The 26,505-nt window shown below is 41.7% G+C and overlaps 1 protein-coding gene across 2 annotated transcripts in view; it reads right to left on the reverse strand.

Annotated features, from left to right (window-relative positions):
* The window catches only part of SLC23A2 (solute carrier family 23 member 2), a 257,086-nt gene that overhangs the window by 126,785 nt on the left and 103,796 nt on the right, over positions 1–26,505 (reverse strand). For both annotated transcript variants that reach the window (XM_033949751.1, XM_033949752.1), the window contains 3 exons: positions 23,650–23,748; positions 11,791–11,907; positions 8,304–8,461 (listed from right to left, as the gene is read on the reverse strand). In XM_033949751.1, coding sequence (XP_033805642.1) covers positions 8,304–8,461; positions 11,791–11,907; positions 23,650–23,748 — 374 coding nt within the window. The remainder of the gene's footprint in view (positions 1–8,303; positions 8,462–11,790; positions 11,908–23,649; positions 23,749–26,505) is intronic.

Raw genomic sequence — 26,505 nt, forward strand, 5'->3', positions numbered from 1 at the left:
CCAGAAGCATGCTCTTAAACCAAAACACTCGTATATCAAAGCAACTTTTCCCATAAGAGTTAGTGTAAACTTGAACAATTCGTTCCACATCCCCAAAAACTTAATTACCATTAGGGACGCCTCCACCGCTGCCTCTGCCACAGACCCATCCATGCGGCTCCTCCAATTCTCCTCCTCTGCTGCTTTTCGCTGCCTCTCATTGCGAGTGGTGCTCGCTAAGCAAACGCCGCCGCCATAGAGCCCAACTGGACACTGTTGGCTCTGCCGCTCCCGGACACTGCACCCCCCCCCCCGGATGCCACTACCCCCTCTGCTAGGACTCTCAAGTGCTGGCTCACTCCTACCGGACGCACCCTGACTCCCAAGCTCCACCCGAGGCCACCAGCGCTGCTATCGCCTCTTCCCCCCCCCTCCCCGACTGGCCCTGTCCTTACCCCTGCACCGCCGGTGATAAAAGTGCCTGCTGCTGAACCTTGAGCATCTGCGCATGCTCAAGGCCTTCTGGTGAGATCAGAAGGCCTGAGCATGCGCAGATGCTCAAGGCTCAGCAGCAGACCGGCAGCAGGCACTTTTATCACCGGCGGTGCAGGGGTAAGGACAGGGCCAGTCGGGGAGGGGGGGAAGAGGCGATAGAAGCGCTGGTGGCCTTGGGGGGAGCAATACTGTTGGTTCCCGCGGTCGGGTCGGGTCGGGGCTCGCAAATCGAGTCAATGCTCGGTTTATGAGTCAAAAGTTTGCCAAGTGTTTTGCTCTTCTTGCAAAACACTCGGGTTACTCATAAACCGAGGTTTGACTGTATATGCAATAAAAGGAGAAACTGTTTATTGAAAGCTTCTAAACTACTGCTAATGACTGGAGAGTCATTTCAGAGCAGTTTACATGAGCTTCTGTAAAGGTATCAAAATGCAAAGTTATTATTTTCTAAAATGGTTTTCAATATCAAAATCAGGAAGGGACAAATATTTTCTTCACATACACACACACAAACATTTAATAAAACAGTGACAGGGCTGAGACATCCCAGAAGAAAGTTTTCATTAAGTTTATCATTTCCACTACTATGTTGTCCATATCTATTTTACTCCTGAAATCAATTCTCCAGAATCACCACAGTATGGACAAAGTCTTTTCTGCCAACACTGTGATAGAAACAGCAAACCCCACCCCAATCTCAAAGATCACTGCAGATGCTGATGGAAAGGATTGGATATATGTAATTATCAAAGTAAATCTCATTGGGGTATAATTTTGAGAAATACTGTACTTATGAAACATTTTGAAATGACTCAGAAAGCAATTGAAAAAGATATAGCACAGATATTGCTGTGAAAAGCACATCGATGCACTCAATCACAGGCTTCATGAGGCATATCAATGGTTTGCCTAATTGTGTATGCATCTATAAAATAGTTTATGGCCCAGTCCCACCTGGAGCAGTGTTATCTGTTCAAGCCATTATAAAATTTCTGAAGCAATGGGAGTTTTAATCTATGTTTCTGCAAAGTCAATCCTTTGCTTCTAAGCTGACTGATTTATTGAGGAGTGTGGAAGGAGCGTGTGAATGTTAAATATTTATGGAATGACCTTTGGGGTGGCATTTATCTGAAAATTATGCAGTTCCTTTCTAACTTTTTTTTATAATTGTTATTGTAGACCATTTACTATACTGTAAGATGAGCAATTTATGAAATAAAATAGCCTGTAATCTGCACTTTATTGTGGAAAATAAATTGAACATACTTCACTAATGGCTAAACATGAACACTTTAGTGTAGTCATCTGCCAATGGCGTTCCAAACACTCAAGCATTCAATGTCTTCTTGACAAAGTCAGGATAAAGCCTGTGATGCTGTTCAACTCTTTGTAACAAGGCCTCATGCTGCTGAGTGCAGCATGAGGCCTTGTTGCTTCACAGGCTTTATTTTATCTCAAGAAGATATTGAATGCTTGACTGGAATGCCACAATGACTACACCAAAGTACACATGTTTAGCTATTAGCTAAGTATATTAAATTTCTCTTATTTTTCACAATAATGTGCAGGTATTGAAGGTACATTTAATAAAATACTGTTAGACTTTTTGCATAAAATATCTTTTTATCATTATTTGATGACAGGGAATGTTTTCTTATTCTTTGTGGTTGTAACACTGTATTAGTGGGGGTTCTAAGGAATCTGACTCCACTTGTTATAATAAGCATGTTGGAGACTCTGTAGTGTTATTTCTGTACTGATTTATTCTTCCTTTTTAATAAAATAACCTTAACATAAAATGTCTTTTTACCAATGTATCATTGCTAAGTGTAAAAACATAAAAGTTATAGCTGTATCATCAAGAAATTTGCTCCATTAAGCAAAACTAATAGCAAATTTTAAGAAAAATAGAGTTCTATGTAATCAATGGCTTTGAGGGACCCTAGGATGGGCTTTAAAATTTTTTTTTAAATATTTTCTGATCAAACACAATCAAATTCATAGGAAAAACATAGTCACAGTTTTTCCAGACAACCCTACTGTACCATACCATGTCTAAACTATGCCAGAGACATTTGTGTAATATACTGTATACCTAAAATCTCCAGGGGTGGTGAGCTGTCAGTGCCATACACTGTATCAGTATCAATACCAGTCGTGAAACAATATTTTTGCATCAAAACTGCAAAAAAACAGGAGTGAATCTGGGGGGAAAAAAACCAGGACTGCTTTGAAAAATTCTGTCTTAAATCCTTACGGCTTAATTGCCGAGTATTACCTTCTTCATTGTCTGGCCCTCATTTGAAATGCAGGTTGGATGTTTAAAACAAGCAGGCAGCAGTGTGTGTGAAAATAATTGAGGCAAGAGAGAGGTACAACAGACCCCATGCATCAAAAACAAGTTCCCAGTGTAAGACATCCTGGGCCTGAGCTCCAGCTCATCAGTAAGAAAACTAAGGAGGAATGCCATTTAATGTGACTCTCCATGTCCACTCTTAATATCAGAAGATTAGGTTCTTATCTGGATAATCTTATTTCTGTTAATACATATACTCTAGGTCTGTACTCTAGGTGAAATTCTCTGGTCATGACCTGCTTGCAGAAGGATGTCTATCACATCTTTCAGCTCCTCCTCCTTCACCAGTGGAGTATAGTGCCCTCTTCAGTTTATAACAAAGCAATCGATATCTACTATAACAGAAGAAAGCAGGAGGGGCATGAGGAACTTCCCCAATAGTAGATTTCTGCTCTGCTCTGCAACTAAAGAAAAATAATAGTTAGCATAAACTAATAACATAAGAGTACCAACGAACCATCCTGCTGTGTGTAACAAAAACAAAACACATATGGAGCTCACAAACTTATTGCTTTATTAGTCATACAGTATATGATTACATGTACTTTCAACTGATAGGAAGAAAAACTTCAGTTCTGTACTATATATTTAATCCAAGGCAGAAAGCAGGCACATTGAAAAATGACAGGGTGGGCTGTAAAGACTCCAATGTGAATTAAAAGAAAGAAGATTATCCAGGTAAGAAATTAATCTTCTATTCGATTACATAAACATAGGAGTCTGTACTCCAGGTGACATACCAAAGCAGTGGGAGATATCTAGGGTGGGATGAGCCTGCCCACAAGACCATGGACCCAAAAGCAGCATTCACCTTAGCAGCCACATCCACACTGTAGAATCTGGTAAAGGTATGAAGAGTAGATCAAGCAGCTGCTCTACAGATCTTTTTGAGTGACACTGCCCTGGTCTCTGACCAGGAAGCTGCCACACTTCTAGTTGAACGAGATTTGAGAGAAATAGATGGCTGTGTCATAGGCGACGTACGTTAACAAGACTGCCATATGAATCCATCTGGCAATAGATGCCTTGAAAGCTGGCCTGCCTCGATTGATTGGTTAGAACAGAAAGACGAAAGTCATTGGTCCATTCCAAATAGTGAAGCAAAGTTCTCCGTACGTCCAGTCTCTGCAACATTTTATCCTGCTTGGCTGAGCCCATAGACTGAAACATGGGTGGATAGACCTCTTGATGTGAAAGGCCAAAACAACCTTTGCTAGAAAGCAAGGTACTGTGCATAGGACAATTCCTGCCTCTGTGATCCTGAGGTATGGTTCTCTGCACGAGAGTGCGTGCAATTCCGAGTCCTTTCTCCCTGCCACCAGAACACCGTCTTCACCCTGAGATCCAGCAGGGATGCTTCTTGAATGGGCTTGTACAGAGACTTACAAAGTCCCTTCAGGTTGATGTTAAGATTCCATGCTGGAAAAAGGCTGGCATAACGGAGGCTGCTCTGAGCACCCCTTCAGAAATCTGGTCACATCTGGATGAGATGCCAACAAAACCTTTCCCACTCAGGCTCGAAAACACAAGAGGCCTGCTACCTGCACCTTGAGATGCCACTGCCAGGCCTTTTTCTAATCCAGTGTGCAGAAAGTCAAGAATCACCGGAATTGGAGTTTTGAAAGGCTCCAAATCATTTTTGGCGCACCAGAGCTGAAAAGTCTTCCAGGCCTTAGCACAGGCTGCAACAGTCAAAGGCTTTTTAGCTTGGAGAGTAGAAATAACTACCTCCAAATATCCTCTGTGTATTCAGAGTGCTCAATAGCCATGCCATAAGACCAAAGTGATATGGGTCCTCCATGTGGATTGGACCCTGACTGATTTACCCCGTATGAACCAGCAGCTTGATGCATCTGTCCCATTAGAGCCATACTAGATCCACATACCATGGCAGGAGAGGCCAATCTGGGGCTACTAGGATTGCCAGTCCTGGATGGGTTGCAATTCTGCTAATGACCCTAAGGCAGGAACACCTAAAGCAGCCTGTCTTTCAGCCAGGGCTGAACCATATCCAACCCTGCACTTCCTGGTTCATCTCTTCAGCTGTAGAAGTGAATCGCCTTCATGTTTTTGGCTGACATCATCAAGTCCATCGCAGGATTTCCTCAGCATTGAACAATGAGACTGAATGCTCTTCAAGGCAGTGATCATTCTCTTGGGTCTAATATGTGCCTGTCAAGAAAGTTGGCCTGCATGTTTTCCACTCCTGCTACATGAGCTGCAGAGTGCGCCTGAAGGTGAGGTTCCGCCAACCTGAACAACATCTGAGCCTCCAGACGTAATGAAGCACCCTTGGTGCCTCCTTGTCCGTTTACTTATACTACCACAGGGGCACTGTCCGAGAACACTCCGACTGCCTTGCCTTCCAGATCTTTCTCCAATAATCTTAAGGCTAGCCAAATAGCTTGCAGTTCCAGAAGATTAATGGACCATTTTCTCTGATGGAGAGACAATCGGCCCTGTACCAGATGCCCACCGCAGTGCCCCCCCCCCCCCCACCCAGCCTGACATCGGTTGTTAGGATCATCCATGAGGGCTTTTGGAGCCACCAGAACAAGCTGTTCCTTGCTTCCAAAGACCAGGGAAGCTGCATCTGAGGGAATGACATTGGGGGGGGGGGAAGGACACCACCTGGAGAGGAGGGACACCTATAGGGAAGAAGGAGAGTGTGGCACACTGGTTAGAGTTACAACCTCAGCACCCTGGGTTCAAACCCTGTGCTGCTCCTTGTGACCCTGGGCAAGTCACTTAATCCTCCACTGCCCCAGGTAGATAGACTATGAGCCCAGACAGATAAGGAAAATGCTTGAAGTAACTGTATATAAACCGCTTTGAGTGTGTTTGTAACTACAAAAAGGTGGTATACAAGTCCTAATCCCTTTCCCTTTCCCATGTGCGCTGTCACCCAGGGAACCACTTCCAGGGTGGCTACCATCGAGTCCAGGACCTGAAGGTAATGCCAGGCAGTGGGGCTTTGCATCACTAGGAGTTCTGCAATCTGCTTTCTGATCTTCTATTTGTGTGGCTTGGGAAGCAGACTCTCAAGCACTCCAAGTATTGAGGTGACTTCTTCTTGAAGTTGACTATCCAACCCAAATCATGACGGAGATCTAAAACTTGCCGCATTGCTTGCTCTCCCTCCACCTTTGATGGGGCTCTGACCCGCCACTATCAGCTTGGTGAAGGTATGCAGCTTTGCGACCACCATCATTAGCTTAGTAAAAGTATGCAGAGACATTGTTAACCCGAAAGAGTAAAGCCACAAACTGGAAATGCCTTTGTAGAACATGGAATATTAGGTATCTCCTGTGGGCCAGGAAGATGGGAATATGAAGGCAAGCCTCTGTCAGATCTAAGGAGGCTAGGAATTAGCCCAGTGCCACCGCCACAATTACTGAATGGACAGTCTCCATGCGGAAGCAAGGCACTTTCAGAGCCGCATTCACAGATTTCAGGTCCAGGATCAGTCTCCGGTGCCAATATGTCAAGTTCTGTCTCTAGCACTATTCAAATCAAGCTAAAAAAACAATTTTGAAGCTGCTTTCAACTCCTAACTCCCATGCACCATAAGATACTTTGTCCATCCTATCATTCTCTCTGAAAGAAACTCCCCAACCCTATATGCTATGCCTTGTCTGTCCAAATTAGATTGGTGAGACTGTCTATTGCATGTTAAATGTACAGCACTGCATATGCCTTTCTGTATTATAGAAATGATAAATAGTTGTAGTAGCCTTCCGGAGACTCCCATAGCTCAGTGACCAGCAAGGTGATGTCTGGGTGTGCAGGAAAAAATATAGTCTGAACATTTGTGCCACTCATGACCATGCACTGCGAGGTTGATGACTGGAGAGGTTCCAGCTTTAATTCTCCAACAGCATCCATAATCACATGAGGCACTGTAGCATCCCTGAAAAGCTGCCATACAGATAGCTCCCGTCCCTGGTCAAGCGGGACTAACTGCCTCCTGACTTCCAGTCCCTGAAAGAGAACTTGAGTCCTCCAGGCAAGAAATTGTGCTCTGGGAAAGTTAAAGCATGGAGTCTGATCTCCAATCCTCCCAGTCCTGGTCTGCAAGGTCGCTCAGGCTGGGCACCAGATTCCTTAGTGGCAGGGAGGTCTCCTGAGGAGGAATCTCTCCCTGGTCCAATGCTGGTGTGCCCACATGCAATGCAAAGCATCCCAGACCCATCAAATAAGCTTTCCAAATGAAATTTACAAAGTTCAGGATAAACCCTTCAACAGGAGGCCCTATAGACCCCCTGAAAAACCTTGGACTAGCTTCTCAGGTTATGCCGCTTCCAAGCACTTGCATTTCACATTAATCACCGTTTAGGGTCTCTGGGAGGGATTTCTTTCCAGCCACCAGGACCTCCTGCAGTCAGCCCTAGAGGACTCAGAGGTGGCTAAGCCTGAGCCTTCCGCCCTTCCCTCATGTGCCCCATAGCACACAGTATATGGATGCTCCCAGCACAAAACTGGCATGATATGGGGGCAGAACAGGCTATGGAGTCCATCCCAACTGATTGTGAATCAAATTGAGGAGTTTTGAGGCAGATGGAGGCTTGAGAAAACAAAGATAGTTTAAAATGGAAGGTGGCCACCACCAGCAAATTTGTGTCAAAAATGGCCTGTTGAGGCCCCCCTGAAGATCAAAAAAGTCAGGGGAAAGGGGAAAATGGAAAGGCCCTCCCCCCACCCGATTTTCCCTATAGGGAATAATGAACTGTATTCACTGTGTCAGCTTTTTCTGCAGCCTGACTGAATGGAGAAGACTTTCTGCCTCAATTTCCTTCAGAAGTGATCCAAAACCGGAGATCTTCAGGCTGCCAGTCAGACTGGTACTAACTGAGCGCAACTTCCACGGATCCTTGTGCTGCAATGGGGGGAGTGAGAAACACAGCCAGCTCCCTGAAGCCCAAAGGGACTAACACAGAGGCCCCACAGCCTGCGCTCAAGCCTCTGATAAATCAGAAGGCAAACTAACTCCCAGGGGAACAGTCCTCAAGCTTCCAAAATGCACAAAGCAGGCTGACTCAGCAGGTACACCTCAGTGTTGCCCTGTGATCTGCAGACCGCCTGTGCACAATCTGTGTCCTCCCTCAGGCAGAGTAGTCCCAAATTGGGGAACTCTAGGCATGTTAATCCCATGAAATGGATAAAAAATACCCCCAAAATAATAAAATTGAACAGAGCAGATCAGAACACACCTTCTCGGTTTGCCTGCATAAGGAAAAACTAGAGAGAGCACTATACTCAACTGGTTAAGGAGGAGATGAAAGATGTGATGGACATCCTTCTGCAACAGTTTGCAACCAGAGGATATTCACCTAGAGTACAGACTCCTATGTTTATGTAACAGAATACTTTTTGTACTATGAATACACAGTTACATAGTTGATAAAATATGTGGCATTGTTTCAACAAGTGGGTCATGAAATGATCAAACAAACCCTGTAACTCGCAATCTTACCTGCACCCAAAAGTTGTCTGTAACAAAGTAGTAATTCCCACACAGAAGAATATGGTCCCAATCAGCTGGCTGGTGGCCCACTGGTCAAATCCAACACACATAGCTTCTGCTAACAAAAAAGGCACAGCGACAGTGCCACTAAAACACGTCAAGTAGTGCTGGGAATACAAAAAAAAACCAATAAACCCCCCGTGATTACCATAGCACCCACAAAGTTAACAAGCATTCACATTTTAAAAAAGAAAAATCATTTTCCAACAATAAAATATTACCTTTTATTAACATGGTCTACTGTGAGTAGCTGCTTTGGCAATGACTATGCTGTCCAGGTGGGACAAGTGTGACTGAGATCTTGAAGACAAGTGGTAGCAGGATATGTAATGGGAGAAATGTACACGTGGGTACACAGAGAAATATGGATCATGAAAAGATATTAAAAGGTCATACAGAGATTATAAGAATACATGAAGTATTGTGTGAGATGAAATTCAGAAACCAGGGCTAACCAAGTTACTGTAAAACAGTGTAATAGTTACAGAAATAGTTATTAAAAAATAACACAGTTGGGAAGGTAAGCTCAGGTGAAAGTGATAACAACTGACATTTTCACAATAGACCTCTGAGATTTGCTCATAGAAGTTAATCTTTAATATAACTGATCAGTAAATTAGTCTTATCTTATACAAATAACAAAAAAAAAATCATGACTACACTGACCAACTTTGACATACCAACTAAATGTAGAATGTAAAGAACTATATATTACTAATCACATGCTGGGGATATCTCAAAACGCTACTCTGAACAAAGAGCCATATAAGTTAAGTGCTCTGTTTAGTTCTGATATATGAAAAAATGGAATGAATCAATTAACAAATGAAAAAATGAAAATGAATGACAAATTTTTGTATAAAGAATATCTATAAATTACCTTTAAAAAAATGATATAAGCAATTTGAATATAAACTAGTTTCATGTACTGGGTGAAGTCAGTGAGGAGTGCTGCTACACTGACATAAATTATCAGAGTAGCGTTCTGAGATATCCCCAGCATGTGATTAGTAATATATAGTTCTTTACATTCTATATTTAGTTGGCAAGTTCTATTTTTTGGACTGTTGTGAATCACTTGCCTTTAGCCTTTTTTTAATTATTGATTTCAACTTTGACATACACATCACCAAAAACAATTGCTACATAAAATAAGGAAGATAATTTTCATCACCTTTTAGCTAGGTCATCTGTATAAGGGAGGGGGCTGAAAAACTCCCTCCAGTTCTGTGGGTAAAATTGTGTTGCTCCACAACACCTATACTTTCATATGCATCAAAAAGGGTTGGTTCTGGTCAAAATCACCAGTGATTTATTTTGTTTTAAAATCTGTATGTGGTTTCTGCAGCAGGATCAAGTGTGCAGCTATAAGTGCAAAGTTTATAATTCATGAGTACTGTATTTTGTTCCCACAACACAGCCAAGCTCTGCATTTTTAAACATAAACTAGAATTTTCCTTTGAATACCGTGTATACTCAAATATAAACTGAGATTATTGGGCAAACCCGTTCCCCCCCTCCTTCCTCCCAAACCTGTTTGCAGGCCTCTTCCGGGTCTGCCATGAGACCTGGTGGTCCAGCGGTGGTCGAGACAGGAGGGTTCCCTCCCGCCTCCTGTTTCAACCGATTCTAATTATTGTTATCTCCCTCCTTCCTCCCCCACTTACCTTTAGTTTCCCTAATAGTCCAGCTGTGAATCGTGGCAGGAGTGACCTTCCTTTGCTCCCTCTAGCTAATTGAAACCCACAGGTACTTGGATGAAGGCGGGGGAGACTGAAATGGAGAATCCTGGGGAAGAAGTAAGCCTTGTACATGGCTAAAACAAAATCAGGGGCAACACCCCCCCCCCAGCAGCAAAAAAGTACTCACTGCAGGAGCAAAAGAAGTATTGAGGACCTGTTCCTGTCTTTCTAAAACAGGAGGGAGGTCACCTGAGGCCACAGGCAAAATGGCGGAGATTCTCACCAAAACCGAAGAAAAGCCCACTGAAAAAGTCTCCCCCGAGGCCTGTAGCAATAAAGAGGCCTGAATGGACCCAGCTGCTAAAGCAGAACTCCAGGCAGGAATCCTTAGCACTATCATAGTAAGGGAAACCTTATTTCCCTGACTGTCAGCGGCTTGGGAAATCCCTGTGTGAGTGGTAGGGGAAGCCCAGGCTTCCCCACTGCCTACAGCTGACGAGTGATGCAAATGTGACAGGGAACCCTGCTCGCCAGCACCTGAAGCCAATGAGGATTCTCCCTCACAGCAGCCGGAGCACTTCATGCATATGCCGGCTGCATCCACTACTCATCGGGAACTCAATGAGCATTTTTTCAGTCTCTTTAAAAGTGGAATGTAAACCACTAGGGAAGGAAAAGTAAGTGTCGGTTAGCAATAAATTACAATTAAGATCAATTAAATGCTTCCTCAGACCAGGATTTTTTTTTTGGTAAGTAAAAACTTTAAATAAAAAAGGAGCAGACCTCACAAGCTCTCAAAGCTGTAGTCTTTGCCTGAACTGTGGCAAGGCGTACAGCAGAGGCACCTCTAAGTAAAATTTGGGAAGGTGGGGGGAAATGGGGAGGGAAGAGACTCAGCCGCCTGAGTGTGGCATCCCTGAGGTCAAACAGACCCCGGAAAGGGTGCCCCAAGCTATGTCCGGCCAACAAAAACAGGGACAAAAAGGCCACTAATCAGATCCAACAGGCCCTAACTAATCAGAGGAAAGACTGTACAGACTACCTCTACCTGCTGGAGACTGAGAACAGACTGATTGTAGATGGGACTGCACAGCCCACTTGTATTACTGCCAAAAGTCAATGTGTTTTCAGTCTCCACCTGCTGGCAGAGGAGCGTAAACCCATCCGTTCTGTGCCACCTGGAGGAACGATAAAGAACATGTGTTTGCATCTCATTAAACTCTAATATGCAGCGACTTTAAATAGCGTTGTGCTATATTTAGAATAGTCACTTTAAGGGCCAATTAACTTAACTTAAAGCCCTAATGCCACTTGATGAATCCCCCCCCCCCCCCACAAAAAAAAGGCAGAAACCTATCTGTTCCTATTTTGCAGGTATGAGCATCTCCACCTGCTCTGGAACAGGTGCAAATATCCACACTTATAATTTGTAAGTACGTGTGCAGATTAGCCTATTGCATAATCCATACGCAAACTTGTGAAGTCTATTGGAGCTCCACCCAGCCCTGTCTCTGTACATGCTTGCCAGTAAAGTATGCATCATGTCACAGCACATACTTTTACCTGATTGGTATTTCATAAGAGACTGAAAATGGCTTTATAAAATTACCTCCATAAAGTCTAACTGAATCCCTCACGTAATTAAAATATGAATTATTATAACCTGGATTATAAACCTGTTTGGATCAAGCACAGATATATTTCTAAAATTATAAATCTGCTAATAGGTCATGTGAATATACAGAATATGTTACCTGTAAACCAAGGAATATACAAAGGTACCAGGGAGGGACATCTTCAATAGTGTAAATCATATCCAGCCTCTGTGGGTCTAAACTTCCGGTGCTATCCAGTGTCTCAGCAAGAGAGCTCTATCATTAAGAGAGATACAGACTAGTGTTAGATGTTTTCAAGGGCTCAAGCAAAAAAGCGTCTAGGTCAAATCACAGGCAGCACTGAAATAAATTATCTCCATAATGCCCAAAAACCTAAACTTTTCACATTCCACTGATTCCCTCCTGAAGAATCCTGTCCCCAAAGTAATTAAGTAGAATTAACACACTTTCCCCAATCTCTTCTTCTTTATATTACTGAAACCCTCTGTTGTCACAAAAGATTATCAAGTAATCTAAAAAACAAAGGGTTATATCAGCTGTTAAAAGTCTACAGCTCCCAAACACAATACACAATTTAAGAGTAAAATAACCGGTTACGTAACTTGATTGTAAAAAGTTTTACACAAAGGCTCACTTTTCTTCCAACTATTTAGCTCATATGTCATCATAAACTGCCCTCGACTATTGTTCTTTTATGCTTTGCCTTAATGTACCTGAGATTTTTTTTTTAATAGAGGGCAGACTATATCAAGTGTTCAGAAAAGACCTGCTCAATCCTTTCTGTACACCAGTCAACAGTAATTTTAATTGGCTTTAAGGGAAAAAAAAAACCAACTTCAGATAATATTCCACACATATTAAGAGCTTAACTACCAGCTAAGCACTAAAACCAAGCATCAGGATAAACTGGCACAGACAGAAAACAACCCGGCATGTTTATGGTAGCTTATCTGCCAGTTTTTCCCACTGGTTTAAACATGCTTTTTCCTGCATGGGAAATTGATTCTTGGCTTTGGTAATAAGGCAGGTGAAAGAAAAATTTATTTGCTTTATGAAAAGTACAAAAGGGTATTATACTTGTTTTTTCTCAGTGCAATAAAGTGGATAGTAAGGTGTTGAAACTAGCAGAGACTAAATCCGGTTTCACCTTCGACTGCACCATGGCAAATGCCAACAGAGCATGAGAAACGGGGGGAGAGAAAGGAAGCAAAGGAGGACGAGGAAAGAAGAGAAGACGGAGGCAAGAGCCAGCAGAGGGAAGGGGAGAAGGAGTGAAAGAACAGTGATCTTGGAAAACAGAATTTAAAGACATAAAACATTGTTTTCAGAATTTTTCTAGTTTCTTTTTCTAATATCGTTACAACCATATAACCCAGGGGTATCAAAGTCCCTCCTTGAGGGCCACAATCCAGTCGGGTTTTCAGGATTTCCTCAATGAATATGCATGAGATCTATTAGCATACAATGAAAGCAGTCCATGCAAACAGATCTTATGCATATTCATTGGGGAAATCCTGAAAGCCCGACTGGATTGCGGCCCTCGAGGAAGGACTTTGACACCCCTTTTCTCAAATCACTCCATTGACTCCCACACATTGTTTTAGCTCCTCTTCCTCCCTATAACTGCATGCCTCATTGCTTTTCATCTCCTCTCTCTCTCTCTTGCCCTTCTCTTTTATCAGTCTCTAGACCAGGGCTCACACATCATCATCAGCACTTATGAGATTCAATTTAGGTTCAAGGCACTATTACTAAATTCTAAAGACCAATTCTCTAATAAAAACATTTTCCAATAACAAGAGCCAAGCTATGAATGAGCACTCTAAGCACCTGAATGATGAGATGTGGGAGAACCTGTACCTGAGTGCATGTAGCATTCCAATCATGGCAGTAGAAAGCTTAAAATGCACCTTGTGCAACTCAACCCGACCCTTCACTTCAAACATCTAACCCTCCCCCCAAGGAAGAATACCCCTATGTGCACATCCCCACCCCACTATCAGGCTCTCCCTGGGCCTACCTGACTGATACCCTAGTGGTCTAGGTCTAGGATAGGGTGGATAGCAGCTGTCCCTATTTGCTACTGCCCATGTCAGCTCTGGATTCAAAATGATGGCTATGTCCTCTAGCAATAGGCTCATGAGATTACCATTGAAGGTCAAGTCATGGTTACCATTTTGAATCCAGAGTCGACATGGCAGCAGTAAATAGGGATAGCTGCTATCCAACCTACTCTAGATCAATGTTTCTCAACTCAGTCCTGGCGTACCTCCTTGCCAGCCAGGTTTTCAGGATTTCCACAATGAATATGCATGAAAGAAATTTGCATATAATGGAGGCATGTATGCAAAATTTATTTCATGCATATTCATTGTGGATATCCTGAAAACCTGACTGGCAAGGGGGTACTCCAGGACCAAGTTGAGAAACACTGCTCTAGACCACTAGAGATTTGGTCAGGTAGGCCCCAGGGGGGGGCATAAGGAGAGCAATTTTAGATGCTGGACAAGCAGAAAAGGCAATGGACCAGATTTTGGCATCCCCACCTTTCCTTGCACCCTGTGGGGGGGCTGCATAACCCACACATACCTTACTATTGCCCTGATTCCAATGATTAATTAACAATTATGTTTTGAGTTCTTGCACTTTATTTAATGCTTAGTTTTATCAGCAAGAAACAACTGGGTCACCTACCATCTATACAAAGTACAATCTGGATGTAATTCTTAGCTCTTACACAATTCCAACTGCTGTAACACCAATTATCAGTTTATTAAATAGTATTTGTATGTTTGATTAATGGAGTATTCTCAAATTCCCACCAACTGATAATTCTATAGAACAAAGCACCCCCCTTCCACAAGCCTCCTCCAGAACAAAGCTTAACTATATTGACAAAACAGAAGTCTTATTTCCGAAAATAAATCTTGCATGGTATTTGCAGAGCAATCAAATTCTGCAGGGTCATAAAATGAGGACATGAACATGGAAGAGAAAGACAAGTGCTACCGAGTAAAGGACAGCTAAACCTTGGACATATTTAATGCTTCCAAAAGCGGTCCTTTCCAAAACAGAAACCAAAATTTTTCTTATGCACCCTTTCTTCTCCTATATTCCTAAAGAGTTATAGTGCTAAGAAAGTTTGTGAACCCCAAATATGATAATAATTGTAAGTTATTATGATACCCCTAGATTAAATGAAACCAGTCTTTTCTTATGCAATAAAATGAAATTTGTTCTTACCTAATTTTCTTTCTTTCCTACTAGACCAGTCCAGACAAGTGCACAGTAGTATCCAACTAGCAAATGAAGGCAGAGAATGGCAACTTTCAGCGATATTATTAGTACCGTATAAGAAGTGGTACAGCCCTGGAACCTGTCAGCATGCTATTGCCCAAGCTGAGGGCACAAAAGTATGAGAAACTTTGTAAACACCCCTCCCCCCAAATGCTCTGCTCTGTTAAATATTGATGCATAAAATTAGATTTGGAGCTCACCAAGGAGAACACCCCAAAACCTTAATCTTCCAGGTGGGTCTTGGACTGGTCTAGCATGAATCAAGGAAAAGAAATTAAAGAACAAATTTCACCTTCCTTATCATCCTACTAGATTGTCCAGACAAGTAGGATGTACCTAAGCTCTAAGAACCTCTTGCAAAAGGAAGCCAAGGACCCCTAAGTACTACCCTATCAAGTCTGATTGCACAGCTGACAACAGTTGACAAAACTGCAGCAACACCCAAAGCACTGGCCTGTGGGCACTTCTCGACACCCCCAAGCTAGCATAGAGAGCTCTAACAAACTTTTTGGGCAATTCAACATGAATACAGAGAAGAATTTTCCCTAAGGTATAGGTAGGTGACTTGGAAGCTATCGTACACATCCTGTGCATGGCCCACTGAACATAGATAAAATGAACTTGATAACCACAACCAACAAATAATCCCCAAGCATGAAGGGCACAAGAACCATTCCAGTCCTCATTGGAAAAGGATGGCAGAGTGTAGACAAAACACCTAATTATTGAGGAGGACCATGAGCAACAAGAGCAGACCACTTGCAAGGACCAAAATTTAGCAAAAGAGGGAAGAGGCAAGGAACTTCCCCGAACGCCCATCAAAAAAAAAAAAAAAAGCCTACAATGTCTAGACGTACTCAGACAAGAAACCAATTAAAAAAAAAAAAACATAGCCTAGAGCAGGGGTCTCAAAGTCCCTCCTTGAGGGCCGCAATCCAGTTGGGTTTTCAGGATTTCACTAATGAATATGCATGAAATCTATGGGCATGCACTGCTTTCAATGCATATTCATTAGGGAAATCCTGAAAACCCGACTGGATTGCAGCCCTCAAGGAGGGTCTTTGAGATCCCTGGCCTAGAGGAACCAATCTATAGAGCACATCAAGCTACACAGTTTTGCCATTAGCAAGATCCTTTATACCAGTGGTCTCAAACTCAAACCCTTTTCAGGGCCACCTTTTGGATTTTTAGGTACTTGGAGAGCATCAGAAAAATAATTAATGTCTTATTAAAGGAATGACAAATTTGCATGAGGTAAAACTCTTTATAGTTTATAAATCTTTTCTTTTGGTTAAGTATTAATAATATTGTAATTTATAGCTAAAGAGACATATGATCAAGAAACTGTTTTATTTTACTTTTGTGATTATGATAAACATACCGAGGTGGCCCCCAGGCTGTGAGTTTGAGACCACTGCTTTATACTCACCCTCCAGCATAGGATAGTGCAGGCACTTGCACCTAGAATGAGCTAAGGACCAGATCTCCCTGGAAGAACACTAGTCAAGCAAATAATCACATTCTGTGCAGAAACTGAAGCTGTTGCTGCTGCATCCTCCCATCAGCCAAAGGCCAATGCTCACCTAGGCAAGAGGTATGGAGGATAGAAGTCCCATGAACTGGGTCCAAGAATGTGGACACAACATGAGAGGAGACAGAAGGCAGGTCCACTAACAGAAGAAACTGTAAAATAGGACATACCTGCAGTTCAACCAGGTGGACCAAATACTATATTCCATATTGCATAACCAGAACCCCCAACTGAGAAAAGAGAGCTATAGCATGCAGTGCACAATTTAAAAGCAGCCAGAGGGGAGCCATATAAAGGGTTTCCTGTGGCCATGATAAACAGTACCATAACCCCTTCTGTTCCTTCTGAATGCATATGCTCATAATTCCAAAGCTTCACAATAAGACTGGAAGCTGGACAAAACAGCATTCCACTATCAACCAAAAATTTGGAAGTTTATCTCCTATTCACAGAGGTCCAGAAAAAAAAACCCTTAGAAAAGCTCGGCTATGCTATGCTTCTACTGCAACAAGCATGGTGTAGAAACAGGGTAGAGCCAAGCATTGGGACTAATTAAGTTCTTTCAGTGATTAGAGCTCACAGCACATCCATGCAGCAGTTGATGGAACCATACAGGACACACAAACAGATGGACATGTTCTGCCCGCTATGCATTTTTTAAAATAAGAATACTGAAAACTGCAGGGTGGCTTAATCATACAGACATTGCTTTTCTATCTGAATGCAAAGGCAAGAACCATTAGTCAGCATACTTTAAATTGTATCAAATAACGTTATTATGGGGGGGAATCCAAAATGGTGAATATGTAATGCTGAGCTCTACAACATTGAAATTTCTTTTTATAAAAGATTGCCTTAAAATTTACTGTATGGGTAAGAAACGAAAGGGAGTGCAACAGTTGTTGTCAGGGACTTTCAGCACCAATGGATTCTGGCCCAATGGATAATTTTATTCACTGAGCAGAGGTGACAGTTTTAGCTCCGGGTGACTTGCTGGGGAATCCAGTGGCAGGTGGAAGGCCATTAATGCCCCTTTAGCTGGAAGCATCTCTCTCTGGCGCATTGGTCTGCCCCTCCTATGCCACAAGGGAACCAAGAACTGCAGCTTGAGGCTGAGAACAGCAGGAAACAGATAACATAAAAACATAGAAATGTGATAGCAGATAAAGGCCAAATGGCCTATCTGGTCTTCTCATCCACTACCTCCTCCTATCTCTCCCTAAGAGATCCCATGTGCCTGTCCCACAGCCTTTGCTTTATCACCTCTATTGGGAGCTTATTCCATGCATCTACCACCCTTTGTGTAAAAAGTATTTTCTTAGATTACTCCTGAGCTTATCACCTCTTAACCTCATCCTATGTCCTCTCATTCCGGAGTTTCCTTTCAAATGAAAGAGACTCACCTTGTGCACAATTATGCCATGTAGGTATTTTAAATGTCTCTATCATATCTCCCCTTTCCCGCCTTTCATCCAAAGCATTGAGACCTTTAAGTCTGTACCCATATGCTGTATGACGAAGACCACTGACCATTTTAGAAACCTTCCTCTGGACCAACTCCAACCTGTTTATATCTTTTTGAAGGTGAGGTCTCCAGAATTGTACACAATATTCTAAATGAGATCTCACTAGAGTCTTAAACAGGGGCTTTTTCCTACTGGCCATACCTCTCCCTATGCAACCTAGCATCCTTCTAACTTTCACCGTCACCTTTCAACCTGTTTGGTCACCTTAAGATCATCACATACTATCACTCCCAAGTCCCTCTTCTCTTTCATGCACAAAAGTTCTTCACCCCTAAACTGTACCGTTCCCTCGGGTTTTGCAGACCAAATGCATGACCTTAAATTTCTTAGAATTAAATCTTAACTGCCAAATTTCAGACCATTCTTCAAACTTCGCTAAGTCCTTCCTCATGTTATTCACACCATCAGAGGTGTCTACTCTATTGTAAATTTTGGTATCATCCGCAAAGAGGCAAATCTTACCAGACAGCCCTTCAGCAATATCACTTACAAAAATATTAAAAAGAATAGGTCCAAGAACTGAACTTTGAGATACACCACTGATAACATCCCTTTCCTCAGAGAGATCTCCATTGACCACTACCCTTTGTTGCCTTCCACGCAACCAGTTCCTGATTCAGTCTAAAACCTTGAGGCCCATCCCGAGGGCACCCAGTTTATTAGATGCCTGTGTGGAACACTGTCAAAGGCTTTGCTAAAATCTAAATACACCACATCTCACAATGCCACTTTTTCCTATCACTAATATACCTAAACTATGTCTTGTCTCCCCATTTTACTGTGTCGGCTATTTTTTCTTCCATTTGTATCTTGGCTTTTGACCCACAGCTACTGGAGCAGCTGTGCAGGAAGAGATCTCTGTAGCATCAAATTAACAGGCTGCAGGGGAACTGCTTTGAGCCCAAGTATGGAAGGAGCCACAGGAATATTTATTTCCTCTCAACATATAGCAACACCAGAATAAAGGATCCCCATACTTCAACACTAGTGAGACAACTTTTACTCTGGAAAAGTTATGGCAAGGTATTCTAAGAGCAGAACATTCCTTTCTTGGCCATATGGGAACTATTCCACAAAAATTGGATACGGTTGTACAACAGCAGAGCACCATTCAAGCTGATATGGGTGATTTGAAACAATGTCTTTCAAATACAAAGAACCTCCAAGAGGTTCAACAAGCAAAAGTTACTATTGTTAAGGATATCTGTTACACACTGTAAGTTGGAGGCATTGGATAATTCCAATAGGAGAAAAAAAAAATTAGATTTATACGTTTTCCATGATTGCCAGCAGTATCAGCTTTAGATAAGTACAAAAAGATTATATGGAGTCTGTTCCTGCAGTTCCTAGAGCGTATTACCTTCCACAAGCGAAGAATAAAAGGTGCAGTCAAGACATCTCTCAAAATGGATAGTGTGGATTTAACTGGTTTTCTTCAAAGATCTGATTCTGACCCTCTGATAGTTACTCTTTTGATAACGTATTTTGGATCCGGATAGGGACTGGCTTCTCAAAATGTTTTCCTGAGCAAAAGCTACTACTTTTATGAAGTTCAGCTTTTTCAAGATATATAATAATAATAACAGTTTATATACCGCAGGACCGTGAAGTTCTATGCGGTTTACAATTATTAGATATGTTACAGATTAGTAATGTTACAGATTAAATGGAATAAACAAAGTACAGACTTAATTATTGATAGTTCTAGCGATCATTTGTTGAGGATTGAGATTGTACAGGTTGGTAACATAGTAGATGATGGCAGATAAAGACCCGAATGGTCCATCCAGTCTGCCCAACCTGATTCAATTTAAATTTTTTTTTTTTTCTTCTTAGCTATTTCTGGGCGAGAATCCAAAGCTTTACCCGGTACTGTGCTTGGGTTCCAACTGCCAAAATCTCTGTTAAGACTTACTCCAGCCCATCTACACCCTCCCAGCCATTGAAGCCCTCCCCTGCCCATCCTCCTCCAAACGGCCATGCACAGACACAGACCGTACAAGTCTGCCCAGTAACTGGCCTAGTTCAATCTTTAATATTATTTTCTGATTCTAAATCTTCTGTGTTCATCCCACGCTTCTTTGAACTCAGTCACAGTTTTACTCTCCACCACCTCTCTCGGGAGCGCATTCCAGGCATCCACCACCCTCTCCGTAAAGTAGAATTTCCTAACATTGCCCCTGAATCTACCACCCCTCAACCTCAAATTATGTCCTCTGGTTTTACCATTTTCCTTTCTCTGGAAAAGATTTTGTTCTACGTTAATACCCTTTAAGTATTTGAACGTCTGAATCATATCTCCCCTGCCTCTCCTTTCCTCTAGGGCTTCCAGTCTCTCCTCATACGTCTTCTGGCGCAAGCCTCCTATCATTTTCGTCGCCCTCCTCTGGACCGCCTCAAGTCTTCTTACGTCTTTCGCCAGATACGGTCTCCAAAACTGAACACAATACTCCAAGTGGGGCCTCACCAATGACCTGTACAGGGGCATCAACACCTTCTTCCTTCTACTGACTACGCCTCTCTTTATACAGCCCAGAATCCTTCTGGCAGCAGCCACTGCCTTGTCACACTGTTTTTTCGCCTTTAGATCTTCGGACACTATCACCCCAAGGTCCCTCTCCCCGTCCGTGCATATCAGCTTCTCTCCTCCCAGCATATTATTAATCCCCAAATGCATTACTCTGCATTTCTTTGCATTGAATTTTAGTTGCCAGGCATTAGACCATTCCTCTAACTTTTGCAGATCCTTTTTCATATTTTCCACTCCCTCTTCGGTGTCTACTCTGTTACAAATCTTGGTATCATCTGCAAAAAGGCACACTTTTCCTTCTAACCCTTCAGCAATGTCACTTACATACATATTGAACAGGATTGGCCCCAGCACCGAACCCTGAGGGACTCCACTAGTCAACTTTCCTTCCTTCGAGCGACTTCCATTAACCACCACCCTCTGGCGTCTGTCCGACAGCCAGTTTCTGACCCAGTTCACCACTTTGGGTCCTAACTTCAGCCCTTCAAGTTTGTTCAACAGCCTCCTATGAGGAACTGTATCAAAGGCTTTGCTGAAATCCAAGTAAATTACATCTAGCATATGTCCTCGATCCAGCTCTCTGGTCACCCAATCAAAAAATTCAATCAGGTTCGTTTGGCACGATTTACCTTTTGTAAAGCCATGTTGCCTCGGATCCTGTAACCCATTAGATTCAAGGAAATACACTATCCTTTCTTTCAGCAACACTTCCATTATTTTTCCAACAACTGAAGTGAGGCTCACCGGCCCGTAGTTTCCTGCTTCATCCCTGTGACCACTTTTATGAATAGGGACCACATCCGCTCTCCTCCAATCCCCAGGAATCACTCCCGTCTCCAGAGATTTGTTGAACAAGTCTTTAATAGGACTCGCCAGAACCTCTCTGAGTTCCCTTAGTATCCTGGGATGGATCCCGTCTGGTCCCATCGCTTTGTCCACCTTCAGTTTTTCAAGTTGCTCATAAACACCCTCCTCCGTGAACGGCGCAGAATCTACTCCATTTTCTCGTGTAACTTTGTTGGACAATCTCGGTCTTTCTCCAGGATTTTCTTCTGTGAACACAGAACAGAAGTATTTGTTTAGCACATTTGCTTTCTCCTCATCACTCTCCACATATTTGTTCCCAGCATCTTTTAGCCTAGCAATTCCATTTTTTATCTTCCTCCTTTCACTAATATATCTGAAAAAATTTTTATCTCCCTTTTTTACATTTTTAGCCATTTGTTCTTCCGCCTGTGCCTTCGCCAAACGTATCTCTCTCTTGGCTTCTTTCAGTTTCACCCTGTAGTCCTTTCTGCTCTCCTCTTCTTGGGTTTTTTTATATTTCATGAACGCCAACCCTTTCGCCTTTCCTAAGTACTTCATGAACAGATGTGTTTTTAGGCGTTTCCTAAATTCCACATAGGTAGTGGGCACAAGCAATTGTTTGAGGTCTTTACCCCATAGTGCTGCTTGATGAGCGAGAAGTTGTTCGTAATAACTTTTAAATTTACAACCTCTGACCGGTGGAGAGACGAAGTTCAGATGTGAGCTTCATTTATGTCTGTTGGTTGTGAAAGAGAAAAGGTCTGTTATGTATTTAGGGGCTAGGCCGTAAAGTACCTTGAAGCAGAAAAAAACAAACTTGAATTTCACACGTGACTCCATCAGCAGCCAGTGTAAAAGTCGATAGGAAGGGGTCACGTGATCAAACTTTTTCAGTCCACAGAGTAGTCTGATCGCTGCATTTTGAACTAGTTGCAATCGTCGCGTATACTTCTGGGATATCTAAGGATATGCAATAAAAGCAACAATTCTAATACTTAAACCTGCTGTGCTGAAATTAGAGGCCTTACTTTTCTTGCGTTATCCATGTCAATATTTAATTATCAAGATGCGTGCAATATTTTCTAGGAACTGCAACACTTGACTACTTTTGTACTCTGAAGTCTCAGTTAGTTGCGATTCCCTCTGTAATTACTAGTTTACCTGCTAGATAGGTTACTGGTAACCGCATTTAAATTTATACTGCTAATATTTTAAGTACCAAATCTTTTTCTTCTTTGCTGGTTCCTGTATTTTGTCGATCTCTTATGTTGAGGACTACTGACATTTCAGAGGCGTATTTTTTCTGGAACATATTTTTTGTATTCTAAACTTCTATTTTGTAGCAAGTTTAATATTCTTGTCATTGTAAGTCAAATTTCAATAAATAAAAATAATGCTATTACTATCAAATCCTGCTATGCCTTATACAAATTAGCATCCAAAATGCAGAAAATCCAGACTCTTCCCTTATATGCTTTACATGTTCAATGTCAGCCCCTGTTGACATCAGTCACTACTAAATACAGTGGCAACAAAAATGATGCTTTAATTTTTTTCCCCTATAAAGTTGTATTATAGTTAATGATTTAGAGAATCCTCCTATGTCAGTAGTGTTACTATAGTTAGCCTTGAATCTCTATCTAGCCCTAATCTCTCTAGGATAACATCCATACTCAAGTGAGGGGGGGGGGAGAAACGGTATCTTATCAGCAGCAGAATGCAATAAAGCTAGAAACAAAATCATCTGCTGAATCATAAAATCTGGTACATTTTCCATTTCCATTTCTAGACCGCAAATACCTTTCAGTTCATTGCGGTGAACAAAGAAACGAAGAAACCACAGTGACTTACAAAATTTGCAGAAAACTATTTGTATAAAAAAGCAAAAAATTTTACTTATAAAATAAATTACCGAATTTTCAGTTACCAATAAATTTGGTAAACAAAAGGTACCGCAATTTTTCAAAAATCTGATGCAATGAGATGTCGAGTTGCCTCAGATACTCTAAAACTCTGCGAGAGAGTATTATCATAGTTTGATTAAACAACACAGATGTGATTACAATGCAAAGGAAATGAACTCATAATTCCTACATGCAATAGCAATAGAATGAAATCTAGTAATTTTAAAGCAAAATGATAGGAAAATAATTCAAATTAAGGATATTTTAAATCAAGCTAAAAAACAAAACCGCTTGAATTGCAACTACCAGCTTAAGTAAATGCTCTAAATTGGGACAGGTGCTAAATCAAACAGATCTTTAATGTTTACCTATATTTATGCTTGATTTTCCATAACAAATTACCTTTTCTGCTATGCCATTTTCTGTGGTATAGATTGCCATCAGTTCTGTATCCTCAGTATCTTGATCACTATTGGATGCTGCTCCTCCATTTATTACAACCTGGAAAAATAATGGACAAATAATTTTTCACACCACTTTTTTGGAATTGTGTGGGCATTTAGTTAAAAGGTGGTTGATAAGACTATGCTAAAAGGCAACCCAAGCTAGTCAGTACCTCACTGAACACTACAAATGGTAAGGCTAGCCTAAGAATTTTTACCATCATCATATTGTGCTAGGCCCAGAAAAACTGGACCAATTAAATCTGCACTATTACACTACCTCAGAAGAATATAGCAAGATTTTTGCTGACGCTGGTAAAGCAACAGTTTAGAGAAGATAATTAAGTTAGACATATCAGAAAACTAGATTAAAGGAATTCTAGTACTTTGAGGGAAATTCTATAAACGGTGTCTAAATTTAGAAACTGAAGATTAAATCTGAGTTGAAATTAATGGAAGCAAAACTGGACTTGGCTCTCTCCATGCAAAGACAGTTTGATTATCTAGTGAAAGTATTTTTTTTCCAATTGTGCTCGATTCATAATTTACAGCTTTATCTTTCATTAGGCTACTTTACAATCTGGACTCAACTTGTGTTTCGGGACAAATGGATTTTGCAAATATGTTGCTTGTGGATGCGCACAAGAAATAGATGCAGAATTTACAATATGTACAAAATACAGGTGCACAAATCATATTACTGCTACTAACTACTAAGTATTCAGTCGTGTCTGACCCTTGGATTCTCTGTAGACCAGTTCATGCTCGCCATGCTTTCCTGTTTTCCAAGGCTTCTTTCAATTACTTGATGCTCATTCCTGTGTCATTCTTGATGGTACCCAGTCAACAGGCCTTTGGTCTCCCCTGCTTCCTTTTACATAAGAACATAAGAAGTTGCTACCACTGGGTCAGACCAGAGGTCCATCGTGCCCAGCGGTCCGCTCCCGCGGCGACCCATCAGGTCTGTGACCTGTGAAGTGGTTCCTGACCATTTCTGTAACCTACCTCTACATCTATCTGTAACCCCTCATCCTATCTAAAACTTCCTTGAAACCCTGTAGTGTGCTCTGGCCTATCACAACCTCCAGAAGCGCGTTCCATGTGTCCACCACCCTCTGGGTAAAAAAGAACTTCCTCGCATTTGTTCTAAACCTGTCCCCTCTCAATTTCTCCGAGTGACCCCTTGTACTTGTGGTTCCCCACAGTCTGAAGAATCTGTCCCTGTCCACCTTCTCTATGCCCCTCAGGATTTTGAAGGTTTCTATCATGTCTCCTCTAAATCTCCGCTTTTCCAGGGAGAACAGCCCCAGCATTTTCAACCTGTCAGCGTATGAAAAGTTTTCCATACCATTTACCAGTTTAGTTGCTCTCCTCTGGACCCGCTCAAGTACTGCCATGTCCTTCTTGAGGTATGGCGACCAGTACTGGACACAGTACTTCAGATGTGGGCGCACCATTGCACGATATAGCGGCATGATGACTTCCTTCGTCCTGGTTGTGATAGCCTTTTTAATGATACCCAACATTCTGTTCGCTTTCTTTGAGGCTGTCGCACATTGTGCTGATGCTTTCAATGTTGTGTCCACCATCACCCCCAGGTCTCTTTCAAGGTTGCTCACCCCTAGCAGTGATCCTCCCATTTTGTAGCTGAACATCGGGTTCTTTTTCCCTACATGCATGACCTTGCATTTCTCTATCATTCCAAGTAGCACCTCCTTTTCTAGTGAATTCGTCCTCATCACATGTCCAAAATAAGTCAGTTTCTGTCTGGTAATCTTGCCATCCAGGGACAACTCTAGGTTCTTATGAGCAAGAACACCTGTGTTGGTGATCCTAGCTGTCTATGGGATTTAAAGCAATCTTCTCCAGCACCACAGCTTGAAGGCGTCAATTTTCCTTCTATCTGCTTTCGTGAGTGTCCATGTCTCGCATGGGAACACAATGGCAGTGATCAGTTTTTGTTTGATGGTGGCTGAGACGTCCTTGCACTTCCTTATTTGGTCCATGCTCACCATGGCTGCACACCCAAGTGCTAATCAATGCTTGATCATATTAGGTTATAATTAAAAGACCGTGTTATGCCAAGACTGGATGCACTGCATGGATGTCAGTAAGTTTTAGAAGCTTGTTTTTGAGGGTCCAGCTTTGAGACCTAAATTTAAAATTATGTGCTTTGCAGGGTTTTGTACTCTATGGAGGATACAATATACAAGAATGTACAAGAAATCAGGCTTTTTCTTATGTGGCCCGAAACTCTGACTTCCTTATCAAAAGGGATACAGGATTATATGTAGTTTATAGTTTATTATTTTGTTGTGCAGGAGTTAAGATATGGAACTCCTTGGTGGGTCAGATACGAAATTGCTGTGAAAAGGGTAGGTTTAGAAAATTATTAAAGATGCAGCTATTTCGTAGATGCCTCTCTTTAGCTATTTTTGCTAAAGTTGATGAACTATCCATGATCTTTATTATCCACACCATGGTATTTCTTTGAAGATTGTATGTATGTTTATTTTATTATACAGAATGCCTATTTTATCACGTATTTGGGTTTATTATGTTCATTTTAAATACTGTATATGTAAATTATGTAAACCGTTTAGTTTTAAACAGTATTAAAATTTTTAAAATAAATAAATATATTCCACCTTTAAACAAGACGGATAACAACCAAACATACAATATAAAAAAAATAACAAATGTCAAAAAGCATCAAAATTGCCAATTCATATAGAAGGCAACAACCATCATACTTCATCTTTCAAAACAAATGACACTTTAACAATTTTTTTTCATTTATAACTTTATTGATTTT

The sequence above is a fragment of the Geotrypetes seraphini genome, chromosome 6 (genome assembly GCF_902459505.1).
Source record: "Geotrypetes seraphini chromosome 6, aGeoSer1.1, whole genome shotgun sequence".
NCBI lineage: Eukaryota > Metazoa > Chordata > Amphibia > Gymnophiona > Dermophiidae > Geotrypetes > Geotrypetes seraphini.